Source organism: Dromiciops gliroides, chromosome 6 (genome assembly GCF_019393635.1).
Source record: "Dromiciops gliroides isolate mDroGli1 chromosome 6, mDroGli1.pri, whole genome shotgun sequence".
Lineage (NCBI taxonomy): Eukaryota > Metazoa > Chordata > Mammalia > Microbiotheria > Microbiotheriidae > Dromiciops > Dromiciops gliroides.
Window position 1 is genome coordinate 81773332 of NC_057866.1, and position 15126 is coordinate 81788457.

Consider the following 15126-nt stretch of genomic DNA (forward strand, 5'->3'; position numbering starts at 1 on the left):
ATAATAGCTACAATTTTATATTGGAAGCAATATTTTACATCCCAGTCATTCCTGAGTAGTATGAATAAGGAACTATGTGAAGTGGTTGCATTATTCAAATTTGCACTGCCTACATACATTGGGCTTGAATCAGTGAACATAGTTTACATAATTATAACTTTGAATAGTGCAAATTCAAAAACATGCAACCACTCCATGAGAGTCATTATTCTTACAAATCAGGATGTAGCCATATACATGACCTTTGAAAACTGTTAAGGGATACATCTTCAAGTTCATTTTAACAATCCAGTATCCCATATGCTATCTTTAAAAATTATTATTTAATCATTTTAACATCATGATATTTATAATGACACTGTTTTCCAGATAACTTATTTTCAGAATTGTACAGGACATCATATTTTTGCAACATTCACTGTTTAGAATTGAAGAAAAACTTGATGCATTTAAAGGTAACTTGAGGATGTCTGCTTTTAATCATTTTTACTCTTCTTGTTACAGGTCTTCCTGTGTTTTCAGAGAGTTGCTGCAGAAATCCTTGGGATCAAATTAAACAAGGCAGAAATGGAACAGTCACAGGTGATTGTCCTGAATATTATGCTTTAAACATAATTTTAAGAGGTTTTTTTAAAGGTCCATTTCACACTTCTGTGCTAGTGTATTTATTTCAAATATCATCATAAATATGGTGCATCAGAGTTTTGCTGCTGAAAGGTGAAAAGCATTCTTTCTATGAAAATAGACGATTTACCTTTTATTTGAATCTTTTTGGCGAAGACAGATATTAATTCTTGACAATATTTAATGTGGTGAAATCCATTAGTTATAATTTGTGAAATTTCTTTATGGGTCAAAGTAAAGTTTCTTGTGTTACTTTTGGGTATAATAGGCCAAATCAGTAATAAAAACATCAAAAAGTTAATATTTGATTTGCTGCAGAGAGAAAACTAAAAAAGTATTAACTTATACACCAAGTTTCTGTGTTAAGTGCAGTTATTTTCTAACATATTTATTGAAGTCCCCCACATCTTTTACTTGGCAGTACTTCATTAGCCTACTGAATGTAATTCAAAGTTGTAAAATGACCTTTTTAAAAAAAGTGACCTTTCTTAAAAATTGTTCTATATATCTAACTTTTGACTGGTTGATATGAGTTTTCCATGTATCTGAATGAGTGAAGTTTTCCTTTCCCCTCTTTTTTTTGTTTTTTTGTTCTTGTGTGCGTGTGTGTGTGTGTGTGTGTGTGTGTGTGTGTGTGTGTGAATGTAAAGTGTATTTTCTCTTATTTTAGCCCTCCCTATCTTTCTTGTACTTATTCATAATCTTCATTTCATTACATAATAGGTCTATAATTCCATTGTTATGGGTGCTCTTTCCACCAACACAGATTTTAACTCTTCTAAAATTTAGTAGATGATTTTTGCATCACTGTATCCATGTAATTTTTTTTTCTTTCTTTTTTTATTTTTAGTGAGGCAATTGGGGTTAAGTGACTTGCCCAGGGTTACACAGCTAGTAAGTGTTAAGTGTCTGAGGCCGGATTTGAACTCAGGTACTCCTGACTCCAGGGCCGGTGCTCTATCCACTGCGCCATCTAGCTGCCCCTGTATCCATGTAATTTTCAAACCTTTCATTCATTTATTAAGTGTTGACTGTGCAAGGTACTGTGCTAGGCACTGCAAGTACAAAGATACAAATAGCAATCTTTGTTCTCAAGGATATTAACCAACCTGGTGATAAGTTTCCAGTCTACTCCTTAGACAACACACAGGGTTCATAAGCAGTCCCATACTCAGAGCCTTTATAGTTTGATAGAACTTGGTGGAGCTTATACTCTGTCGGTATATCTCCCCTTCCTGCTGTGGGCTATTGTGAAGATAAATTGGGATAACATGGATAAATTGGTTTAGTCTGTGGCAAGAGTAAACCAAAAAATGACCTAGGACTAAGTCTCAATTCTACTAAAGAGCTGTGTTGTTTGAGTCATTTGTTCATTTTAAAGATAGGGATATGGTATTTGTGAATTGTATTTTTATTTGCTTTTAATTCTCTTTATATGTATTATGTACCTACTTTTGTGTGAACTTATTTTCATGATAGAATGTAAATCCTTTGTAAGTAGGGATTATTTCATTATTTGTATTTGTAGTTTTATAGACTAGCACAGTGCCTTGCACACAGTAGGTGCTTAATATATGTTGTTTGGTTAGGAATCAGAAAGATGTAACTTGCATTCATTATGAAACTCTAGGCTCTTTTATTCTCCTGGGTAAAATGTATTTCATAATTATATTATGCTTTTTCATTGATTTTTTTTATATTGTTTCCAGGAAGTAAGTCAAGGCTCTGTATGCTTATCAGGTTGGGGGATGAATTTTTTAAAACTACTTTCATTCATTCATTCGTTCGTTTGTCTGTTTATTTATTTATTTATTTTTAGTGGCTTGCCCAGGGTCACACAGCTAGTAAGTGGCAAGTGTTTGATGCTGGATTTGAACTCAGGTCATCCTGAATCCAGGATCAGTGCTTTATCTACTGCGCCACCTCGCTGCCCCCAACTACTTTTATTTTATTTTATTTTATTTTATTTTGGGGGGTTTTGTTTTTGTTTTTGCAGGGCAATGAGGGTTAAGTGACTTGCCCAGGGTCACACAGCTAGTAAGTGTCAAGTGTCTGAGGCCAGTTTTGAACTCAGGTCCTCCTGAATCCAGGGCAGGTGCTTTATCCACTGCACCACCTAGCTGCCCCCAGCTACCTTTATTTTAATAAGATAATCTGGTAGTAAGAAATTACTTTTTATATTGCCAATCCCACATAAGGTTTATTATTTTTTCTAGTTTGGAATACATATTATTTCATCAAAATATGGCCTAAGCCATGTGGAAATGGAGGGAAAACATTTTAAAAGGGAAGAATTTAATCTTTAGAAAAATTTATGCCCTTAAACACCAAATGAATAGGGTATTTGCATGTATACAGAATAGAAAAAGAGGATTGTGTGTGAAACTACAGGATTGTTATATATGGCTCATTTTTCTTTTTCAAGTATATAATAAGATCAATTTATAGTTTTCAAAACTTGTCTAGAATTCCTTTCTTTTACAAAAGAGGAATATAAAATAAAAAATAGAATTCTTAAAGAAACTGCTCAAAGCTGACAGGTCCTGCTTAAATGCACTCTTTTTTGTACTAATATGTATAGCTTATATAAGTCTTTGTGACTTTTTCTTCTCTCCAGATATAGCATATTAATAATGCTCATTTCAGACTAAGAATGGGCATTAAAACTACCAATTTAGGCTTTATAAACTGTATTGTTGTAACAACAATTTATATATCCTGGCACAAACATTATAATAATGGAATATATTCTAAAATTTAGACTGTTAAATGTGGTGAATGGCATGTGTGATTGACAACAATAGTTTTTTTCCTCACCTTGCACATAAAGTGAAGACATACTTTCTTCCCTGCCCCCCACTTCCCACCTCCCATGAAATTTTTCTACTCACTCATTTATCCAGTCAGTAAACATTTTCAATAATCATGAGTACTATTATGTATAAGGTATTACCTTAGCTTCTGAGGATTATAAACATAAAAATTACAGTTCCTATCCTGAAGGACTTGGGGTAGATATGGTACGCACCCAGATAAATATAAGATACAAATGATGAGGGAAAAAAGAGATCTGAAGTGCTTTGAAGGAGGGAGAAAATACTCTGTGAAATCAGCAAAGGTTTCCTAGAGTAGGTTTTTACACAGAAGAATATGATGAAAGAGGCGCATAGTAGATTCTTAAATGCTTATTGATTGACTGTTGGTTATTTTTCTGGCATAAGTATCCTTGGGAGTAAATCCTAAGGCGGAGACCAGATGAAGTCCCTGCAGTAGTCTTAGCATGAAGGGATAATACTTGAATTATCTTGATGGCAGTGATAGAAACATAGACGAAGACCCTAGGAGGAAGAACTCACAGAATTTGGTTATTGATTGATTAAATGGACATATGGTGAAGGAGATTTTGACCTTTTGTGAGGAAGTGGAGACCTAGGAGAAGTCAGGGTGGTAGTATATTTACTAGAAGAAGACATTTTCGTATATGATTTTAAAGTACTTAGTAAACAAAGCAACTTTGCATGAATCACAAAGAAACGTTTGGTGAATTTGAATTTACTTAAAATACTGAATAAACTTTTTGGAATTTTAGTTGAAGAGTCATTTTTCCTTTGATCTATTAGGAGTTTTTCTTACAGGTACAGAATTTAGTTCCTTGCCAAAATGGGATATGATAATTAATGGATAAGTCACTTACATAGATGAGGTACTTGAAGTCCTAAGAGTAGACTCACTTTTCCCTGCCTCCATGCCTTTGTATAGGCTCTTGCTTATGCTTAGAAAATTTGCCTTCCTTATCTTTCCCTTGTAGAGTCTCAGGTTTCCATCATTTCATGTGTCATGTCTTACAGGAAGCCTTTATGAATACCAAGGTATTAATGCTTTTTATACACACACAAGTCTGTATGTACATGCGCACACACTCATACATTTAATCTACATGTGTGCATACATACATGTGTATATACAAAGACAAAAAACATTCTCTACCTTAAAAGAACCTTACATTCTATGAGGAGAATATGATGTTTAAACAGCTATGTATAAAAATTATATACAACACGCAAACATACATAAACGAATATATATACACACTCTATGTATTTATATTATGCCTATATACTTACCTGTTTGCATGTTGTATCAGATACATTTGTGTTATATGTAATACATATAACATTAAATGTTATTTCTGTTTACAGGTAGACTGGTAGATAGATGCATGCATGCATGTATACCCACATTTACCTGTTTGCATATCGTATCCTCCTAGTGGAATGTAAGAGACCGAATGGAGAATGGCTTTCATTTTGTCGTTATATCCTTTGTATGTGTGTCTTTTTTTAAAAATCCAGAGCCTAGTGTAGTACCTTTCACACTATAAGTGCTCAATGATTGCTAGTTGGATTGCATTGGGTTATGTTGAGAGGGAAGAAATAACCCTGTTCAGTGAGAACAATTTTGAAAGTGAACTTGACTAATCGGGAAATTAACCTAAAACCATGTGTTACTTACCTGTGATTTGTTTACTAATTAGAGTGTGCCACCTGAGAGTTATGGAAAGGAATATCTGGATGATTCATAACAGTAATAATAATAACAGTATCTAGCATTTATATAGCATCTCCTATGTGCCAAGCAACATGCTAAGCACTTTACAAATGTTATCTCATTTGATCCTCACAACCACCCTGAGGCATAGATGCAATTATTATTCCCATTTTACATTTGAGGTTATCAAATGAAATTTGAAAGAACAACTTTACAATTTTCTCATGTTAATATTTTTAAAATGTATGTAGGCCTAAGGGGGTAAAAGAATTCATTTTACAGTGGACCCAGAGTCAGGAAGAACTGAGTTCAAATTTGTCCTCAGACACTAGCTCTGTGACCCTGGACAAGTCAACTAAACCTCTACCTCAGTTTCCTCAACCGGAGCCTTGAAATAAAAAGGGAAGGGTTTTACCTGAATGAAATGTGAAGGTAATAGTCCCACACAGGAGAACAAAACAACCCTAAGCCAATGAAAAATACCTTTTGTCTAGAATGAAATACATAACCAAAGGATATGTTTCTAAAGAACCAATCCAAAGTAGATATATTTTGACAGACCCTACCAGCTTCACATTGACCTAGGCCCAGAATCCAATAGCCAGAAAAGAGTGGGCAAAATAGCATTTGGGAAATTACAAAGAGCTTTCAGTGTCCCCAGTCTGCCTCTTGAAACAAAATTTCATCCTTTTAGGACCAGTATTTTTCCATTCATATGATGCACCCACAAATCATACATTAATACAATCTTCCAAGAATCAGAATTGCAGGCCACTGGGAGAACAATGGAGACATACAGTGATAGACTTGTGTTGTTTGTTGTTCAGTCATTTTCAGTTATGTCTTGACTCTTTGTGACCCAATTTGGGGTTTTCTTGGCAAATATACTGGAGTAGTTTTCCATTTCCTTCTCTAATTCATTTTACAGAGGAGGAAACTGAGATAAATCAGGTTAAATTCAGTGACTTACGCAGGGTCATATTGCTAGTAACTGTCAGGGGCCAGATTTGAACTCAAGAAGATGAATCTTCCTTCCTCCAGGCCTGCCATTCTATCTACTGTGCCACCAATCTGCCCCGGTATAAGTAGAGTGAAACATTATGAATGATGAACAGTGTGTGTAAGTAATCCCTTTAGACAGAGATACAGGACTGGAAATGGACCATTTGTATACGTAAGTGAGGGATTACAGTTGGTAGCCTCCATTCTGCATTGGTACAACTTTGATATCAAGAGATCAAGAAGAAAACCTCCCTTAGCCTTTTGGGTGGCTGGTTCGTCTTAAAAAAGAAAAAAGAAAAGCATTTGGTTCTGGTCTGGCTGTTGTCTGTTCTCGAAGAGGACCAAAATGACATCACTATGCTAGAGTCAAGTTACAGTGTGTCCAACTGTGGTTGATCAGACCAATACAAACTCAGAATGCTCTACCTCAGGTCAGGTGTGAATAGTCCATATGAACATTTGGGGTGAATTCTCTAAATTTGTGCATCTCACGTTTCTTTTGAGCTACTTCAATTCTGCTTTGCTCATAAAGCACACACCTTTCTTTGATCAGGGCATACCGTGCTAGGCAGTACTGTGTCATTGTCTCCCACATCATGCAATCAATTCCAAAGTTCTTGAAAGTATCCTTGTATTGCTTTTTCTGACCACCATGTGAGCACTTGCTCCGTGTGAGTTCTCCATAAAATAGTTTTTTAGGAAAGCATACATGTGACGTTCGAACAACATGGCCAGCCCATCCGAGTTGAGCCCTCTACAGTAGCATTTGCAAGAAGGAATCTTAGTGTCTGCTGCCTTATCCTACCAGGTGATCTTCAGAATCTTCCCAAGACAATTCAAATGGAAGCAATTCAGTTTCCTGGCATGGAGCTGGTAGAATGTCCAGGTTTCACAGTCATACAATAATAATGAAGTCAGTGGGATAGACAAAAGAGTCACATGGGAAAAGTTCTGACTGTACCATTGCAGTTGGAGAAAGCATCTACATCAATAAGGTCACAGACCCACTGAAGTAAGGAGAGGAATATAAAACATACTATAGGTCGAATGAAGGGGGAATTCATCTGGACAAGAAGAATTCAAGTTTTTAAAGTTAAGGGCCATGTCATCAGAAATCCAAATGTTCATGGGGCAAATTTTTTATTCATAAGAGATGAGCAATATGTAATTTTTAAAACTGCAGTTTTTAAATGATACTAGAGTAGTAAAACAATTTCATTCTTATTTATTCAGAAGGGCTGAATTAGATGCTTATTGAATGAATGAAGCCTTTATTTAGCAGTTATTCTTTGTAAAGCACTGTGCTCAGCACTGGTGATATAAATGGAAAAATGATACAGTCTCAGCTCTCAGAAAGCTCACATTCTGGGGGGCACGGGGAGAACAACACATTTAGAAGGTTTCAGCTGAAAGTTAGATGGAAAAGTTTTATGGTCCTTAGATGCGGTAGTAAACTAGATATTAGTGCCTTTCCCTTAATGTCACTTCTTCTTTGACTCTTGGGTTCAGGATTCTGGGCCTTTCCCTACAAGGGTCTGAAGGGAGATGACTGTGTCAAGGTAGTAGTGGTGGTTTGCTCTGCTTGGCACATGCTGCCTCCCTGCTTTCCCCAGGATGTCTTGCTGCCTCAGTTAAGCTGGCTTATCTGCCTTGTCGTTGCTAGTAATTGATCAGTTTTGATTTTTTAAAATATTTAATAATTGATTAATATATTGACTATTTAATAGACTAAACCACTTTTTTTTTTTTTTTAGTGAGGCAATTGGGGTTAAGTGACTTGCCCGAGGTCACACAGCTAGTAAGTGTGTGTTAAGTGTCTGAGGCTGGATTTGAACTCCAGGGCCGGTGCTCTATCCACTGCGCCACCTAGCTGCCCCTGACTAAACCACTTTTAAGAGTAGTCGGGGTATATGTCAATTCTGACTCCAGATTACAGCATAGATAATGTCTGTCTCTCTCTCTCTTCTTTTTTTTTTTTTTTGGTGGTGCAGTGAGGGTTAAGTGACTTGCCTAGGGTCACACAGCTAGTAAGTGTCAAATGTCTGAAGTCAGATTTGAACTCAGGTCCTCCTGATTCCCAGGGCTGGTGCTCTATCCACTGCACCACCTAGCTGCCCCCTAGATAATGTCTCTTAACCTCAGTTTCAAAAAGAAAATTTACTATCAGAAAAACAGATAGATCCAAACATTGCCTAGAATTGGCTCACATAGCCAAAAACGTCAAATTTCCTGTTGGTCTCCTAATTTATGTATGCTTGTTAATTAGGCAAAGATTTTTGGGTGGGGTGGAGTTTAAAATCTCACTTTAGTTAGGGTAAGGAGGTCACCTTTGGACTTTGGATTAGGTTAGCCATATATTGAAAGCCCAAGAATTAGAGAATACTTGGGAATTTTATTTTTGGCACCAAAAATAAAAGTTTTTAACACTGAATAATTAATATTTTTTATCAAAACAAAGAAAAGTAAAAAAAAAAATAGCTACTGATTAGCCAGGGATTTGGGGGCACTTCTCAGGACCTGGAAATTGAGATTTCTGCTGAGGGAAGGCAATTTCCTGAAATTGGAATTGAGCAGGATCGTGGTTATGGTTTTTGACACAGATATGTCACATATCTCTGTGGGGAAAGTACAGTGCCTGAAGGAAAAGTGCTACTGCCTTTATGCCTTTGTTAATATGTTGAAAATTGAAGTCATTAATGTTAGAGCATTAGTGCAAAGTGACTTGAATTCAGGTCTGGAACCAATTTATACATTGGGATTAAAAGCAGCATTTGGGGGGATTAATGAATAGCTTACTGACTACAAAAATAACTTTTTATTTTACCTCGAGAGTTTGGTTTAATAAAAAATTAAATTATAACTGTATCCTCTAATCAAACTTTATTCAGCTGTTAGTAACATTTTTGTTTTTGTTTTTTGTTTTTTGCGGGGCAATGAGGGTTAAGTGACTTGCCTAGGGTCACACAGCTAGTAAATGTCAAGTGTCTGTGGCCGGGTTTGAACTCAGGTACTCCTGAATCCAGGGCCAGTGCTTTATCCACTGTGCCACCTAGCTGCCCCTCGACCAAGAGTCTTTTAAAGAAAATGATGAGTCTTTTTCACTAGATAAGATAATATGAAGTTCATCAGTTAAAACCAAAGAAAAACAATTCAGGGACTAATAATAAACCCAGACCATTTAACATACTCCCAATTTCTATTTTTTGTTTACCAATCTTTCCTTTATAGATGCTGTCAGCATGTGTACTGCATATGTTTTTTTAATTTAAATTTTTTATATGTTTTTAATATCATTAATTCAGTATGTATTTAAATTTTGGTTAAATGCAGTTGTGCTGAAATGGAGGAAAATGTCATGTAAACATTTAGAGATAGTGGAAAGACTTCTGGAGCTGGAGTTAGAAGATCTGGTTTTAAATTCTGATATGGACACTTATTACCTATGGGCAACTCTCAGCTTCTCTGAGGTCGGTTTCCTCTTTTGCAAAATGGGAATAGTACTTGTTCTACCTATTTGTCCTGCTCTAGAAGTTAAAATAACTAGGCCTCAAATCCTATCTCTGACATGTCTTAGTTGTGAAACCCATGGTAAGTCAAGTCAATTAACTTCTTAATGCCATTCACAGCTTTCTAAGACTGAGTTGTAGAACAGTTAATATTGATCTACATGGATAGAGGAACCTTTTTCCCAGGGAGCTCCCTACACTTATGATGGTGTGGTTTTAGATAGAGCACAAAAACAGAAAATCCTTCAAAATGCATCATAGGTAGAAGTGATTATTCGCATTTTTATATTTGAAGCAGCATAGGAAATTCAGATCCTTTCATTTTTGAAGTTTCTCAATAATAAGTTCTCTCCATTTTATGTATGACATATTTTGTATTTTCCACAGTCATTTGTTAAATATTTTTTCTTGCTGTCATGTAATGGTTCCCTCAAAGTTGCTGCTCAAATGCCCTCTTCTACAGAAAGCCAGGTTGGATCCCTGCCCATTACTAGCACCCTTTTTCCTGGGTTCCAGTTTTCACCTCTGACACATCCCTCCTATGTGACCCTCAGCAAGTCACTTAATCTCCTAGGGTCAACCTGCATCCATGTTGGAAGGTCCTTATCAAGAGTGCCTTAAACTAATGAAATCACTTGTCTGGGCTCTGATCTTTTTGTATTTATTCTGTCCTGCCTTCTATATGTAAGTATTTCCCTCATGAGACTATAAGCTCTTTAAGAATAAAGTTTTTTTTTTTTTAATTATTTGTATCTTCAGTATCTAGTGCATAGAATGCACCTAATAAATGATTTTCTTATTATTTGACATGTTAGCTTTGCCCTTAAGAGCTATAGGAATGGAAATAATAATAATAGCCACTTATGTATGTGTAGAGCTTTACAGGTACAATGTACTTCCACATATATTATCTCGTTTGATCTTCAAAACAAGGCAGTTGTAGTGCTGGATAGGATTGTAGTATTTGGCTCTGGAAAAATGTTAGAATTAATGTAGTGTGATTCTCTCGTTTAACAGGTAAGGAAACTAAGACTGAGAGAAGTTGCCTGACTTTATATTAAGTGGCAGAGCCTGAAATCCTAAATGGGTCTTCTGAACCCCATTCCAGTGATCTTTCTGCCATAGCACTTTTTATCTATGCTTGATCTCATTGGGAAAATATTTTCATTTGGATTGCTTTAATTAACTTTCTTAACAGTTTAAGGAAACAGAACTTCATAATAACTGTTATGGAGCTTTTTATTTAAACCTAATGGAGATTTGCATTTATGAAATTGGAATCCATCATGAAATTTTTATATAAATATGCTTTTTTGTGGGTGGCTGGGAGAAGTAATGAGTGGTCATGGGGGCAAGGGAGGGAATGTAATGAAAAATGAATTGAGATATTTCATGACTAGAAATGCTACTAAATAAACATTTACATCATATATATCTGTATATAATATTCTTACTAATTCCTAATAGAGAAAAGTCTAATCATTCACAACATTGTTATGTATCCTGTATATATATGTGATGAGGCAGTCCCCAAGAAGTAAACTCGTGTTTTATAGACTCAATTTACAGTTCTCTATTTTGGTAATTAAATAGGGTGATAAAGAAAATTGGCTCTTGGATTTTTACTCCTCTTTCCTTTTTTATGTTTAAATTTTCCTATATCTTTGACTGCATGTTAAATGTGTTGATTTTCTTTTTTTTTTTCTGAACTGTTCATTTTTTTCAGTTATTGAATCTTCTTTCTCTTTTTTCCCTCTCCCCTTCTCTCTCTCTCTCTCTCTCTCTCTCTCTCTCTCTCTCTCTCTCTCTCTCTCTCTCTCTCTCTCCCTCTCTCTCTCTCTCTCTCTCTCTCTCTCTCTCTCTCTCTCTCTCTCTCTCTCTTCTCTTTTTAAAAATTTTTCTTTCTTCTCCTCTTTGTTTGTCTGTTGTGTACGGAATTTGACAGCATATTGTCAGGGCAGAAATAGTGAAGTATCCGGAAGAAGATAATCAACACCTCAACTCTACACAGAGTAAAATCTGTTCTTTACAGTAGTTCAGGTATTATTGGATCAATTATTGCAATTATGGGTGGGAAAGAAGGGTGGTACCCAAATATCTTTTTGTTACATATGACTTGTTTCTATAATATTTTTACCAACAGGAAGCCCATATAACAGAGAAAATTTTGCAGATCAATAAATAACATACCAGCTTTGTTTGAAAACCTTTGTGAAATGGTTACAATTTAAATAAGAATTTATGTACAAATTAATAATATTTCAAAACTATTTGGCTTTCTAAATGTTTATTTTCTGTTAAGTAAAGTGGAAAATTGAAGCAGCTACTTGGTAATTCAGATCCTAACACTTTTTCTGAAACACCTTAATAATTGAGACGGTGGTGGATTTTTTGATTATGTTTTTGTTTTTGTTTTTGCTCTGAGTTATCTTCAGATAGCCATTTGTGTGTGTAGACATAAAAGAAGAGATGAAAACAGTTGAGAATGTTTTGGTTGAAGTTACCACTTAAAAGTGAACATTGTGGTACTACTACTTTATTGTGTTCTTTTTAAAAAGTTGCTTCCTTAAAGTTGTATGTATATGTATTACTGACTTTGCCATATCCTAAACAGTAAGATATAACTTGGAAGTGCATTAGGAATTTTTAAAAAGAGCTTATAGGTTTTGAGGGTACTGTAAGACTACCACTTCTTTGTAAAGCTTTTTTCACTTTACAAATTGTCTTCACAAACTTAAGCCTTTAGGCTCTCACCAGGCTACCCTCCCCACTTGATACATGGACACTGTGTGCTTTACATGTGGTATTTAAGGCACATATTATAATCTCCATTTTACATTTGAACAAACTAAGCTTCAGATAACTCCCTGAAAGTCATACAGCTAGTAAGCAGCAGAACTGGAAAGTGGACCCCGGGACCCTGACCTCAAGTTCAGTGCTTTTCCCACCATAACTTGCTGCTTCTTAATTCAAAGCACATTAATTGGTACCCAAGGGATTTGCATGTGTTAATATCCCAGACCCAGAATGGGAACCTTTTTTGTGGACTAGAACAGTATCTTTATAAATATTATCCTAGAGTGTGCTGCCTAACATCATTCAGTACTTCAAAGGATACATTATTTGGTGTGGGCAAATCCCTCTTTCAGTCTAGGTTTCAGCCCTACCACTCCTTAGTAGATGGTTTTGTCAGTTGCTGAGGCCAAAAAAACTCATCCCTTTGGTGGTCAACCATCTGCCCAATTTTTTATTAAATACTTCCAAAATATATGAAGCCAAGTCTATATGACCCAGATATGAGACTGCAAGTTAGGGTTTTTTTTTTAAACTGAAAAAGATACATTTCTAGTCTAACGTTCTATAATGGTGACTATGACATCAGTCTCAGAATTACAGGAATGCTGCTTCTGGGTCACATAGAAGTCTAACATTTCCCAATTCATTCAATAAAGCCTATACAGAGGATCCATTGTGAACCAGACTGAACTGAATTTCTTATTCTAGTTAGATTTGACTGATGTTAAAGAAATATGACAGCTCTAACCTAGAGTCTTTCTGGTAGACTCTGTATGTATTAACTAATTAATAGAATATAGATCACATTAAGTACATGAAAGGAAGAAAAGGAGATATGTTAGATATATTTGCATGTGGTGTATTCTTAGTATTTATTCTAAGTTTACCAAAATAAAATTTAGACCCAAAGTGTGTTTCTTATAGTCATCATAACATTAATATACAATAACATGTACATTTACTACTTTCTTATTTGCAAATGATTATGCATCAGCAACAAAGGTATTGTTCTTACATGTGGTTAGTGGTATATGGCATTTGTCATATAAACACATAATATGTTTTTTTTCCACCATTGAAACTTGATGAGCCAAAAAATTACCCAAACAACTATTTGCAAATGGTTAATTTTAATTTTCTTGTGATGATTTAGTCATGTTTAGTTTATTAGTAAGATAGAAAGTTTCAATTGAATTATACAAAGTTTATAATGCATACTTAAATTTCACACATACATTTGGTCCTAAGTTAATACAAGTTTCTGCTCAAGCATGATTTCTTATTAGGTGACCAATATAGAGCTTATTTTAATCAGTTCTTTTAGTGTTGGTATGAACACTTCAGTTAAAATGTGTACTTTCCAGAGGTCAGCGAAGTTCACAAAATAAAAATATTAGATCTGTTTCTAAATTGTGCTTATTTCTGATACTCCAATAATAACTTTGTTTTCTTTTATGACAGAGGGTGGTGAAGGCAGATATTGTAAACTACAATCAGGAGCCTGTGTCAAAAACTGTTAACCCTCCTAGAAGCTCGATGTGTACAGTTCAGTGAACACATTTTTCTTTGTAATGATCAATTTGGCAGGCTGCATACCTCTTCCATGGATGGGCTCAAGGACTGCTAAGAACTTTTGTTTTGACAGTGGCCATCTCAATAGCACAAAAAGAAAAAAAACAACAACAAACCACTACATCATTTGTGTTGCAAAGCAGTAGGCAATTTCTTGAATTGTCAAGGATTCAGCCTTTGGATCCCACAGTTTGAAACCAAATATCGAGAGTCTATTCTTTGGAATACATTACTTTTTTGTATGTAATGATATCTATACTCTTTAAGAATGTCTACATCTCTTCTACCAATGTTAACATAAATTAGGTTGCCTACATTTGAAAACCACCCAAGTCCAAGCAAGGTATTTTGCCACACTTGTCTGATTCTGTGGTCTAAACTCTTATGTAGCAAAGTGAAATTCAGATGCTATTGTCAGAGAAAAACAGTTAAATGAATAATATATTTTATCTAGAAATGAATTAGAAGGAATTCCTTTGGTATATATAGAGTGATCAAAACTGTACAAAGCTGTATCTAATTGAAAATGCTTAAAATAAAGCTCTAATAATATTTTTTCATTCTAAAAAAGGTCTTAAATTGTTCATATTGTAGCTGGAAACTCACTGAGTAGTGAGTATTTGATATTGTATTTTTCTTACTGTATCATGGTCATCATGTATTGTATAAAACTCAGGTTAGATTGCTTTATGAATTTTGATCAACATTTACCAGCTATAATGTGAAGTTGCTTTCACAGACTGTTTTCTTAGTTATGTGATTAAGATGAGTTATGAAGTATTGCTGGATCAATGTGGATCAGACTATACCTGATGTTCAAATATTCTTTTTCTCCCTCAAATAAATTTATTTAAATCACCCCTATTTGAATTATATTTCTGATACCTTACTTTATTCAAGCAGCACACAAATTCTACTTGGATATCATATTTAGAATTCCAGTGATGGACTATTGTCTGAAGACTAGCCCATCTAATTTGGGAAAGGTTTTTCACCAGGTTGACTGAAGGGCCATGGATTTTTCAGTCACAGCATCTCTCAAAGATCATCTACTAAGGTATAAGTGGAGGTTGTTATC

At 35.0% G+C, this 15126-nt stretch overlaps 1 protein-coding gene across 2 annotated transcripts in view; it reads left to right on the forward strand.

Moving 5' to 3' along the window:
- RAB28 (RAB28, member RAS oncogene family) overlaps window positions 1-14906 on the forward strand; it is a 126896-nt gene extending 111990 nt beyond the window's left edge. The window contains exons 6-8 of one of the 2 annotated variants that reach the window (XM_043973171.1): window positions 505-582; window positions 11626-11720; window positions 13938-14906. In XM_043973171.1, the coding sequence (XP_043829106.1) occupies window positions 505-582; window positions 11626-11715 (168 nt within the window). In that variant the 3' untranslated portion in view covers window positions 11716-11720; window positions 13938-14906. The remainder of the gene's footprint in view (window positions 1-504; window positions 583-11625; window positions 11721-13937) is intronic. The other variant, XM_043973173.1, reaches the window with a different exon arrangement.
- The last annotated feature ends 220 nt before the right edge of the window (window positions 14907-15126 follow it).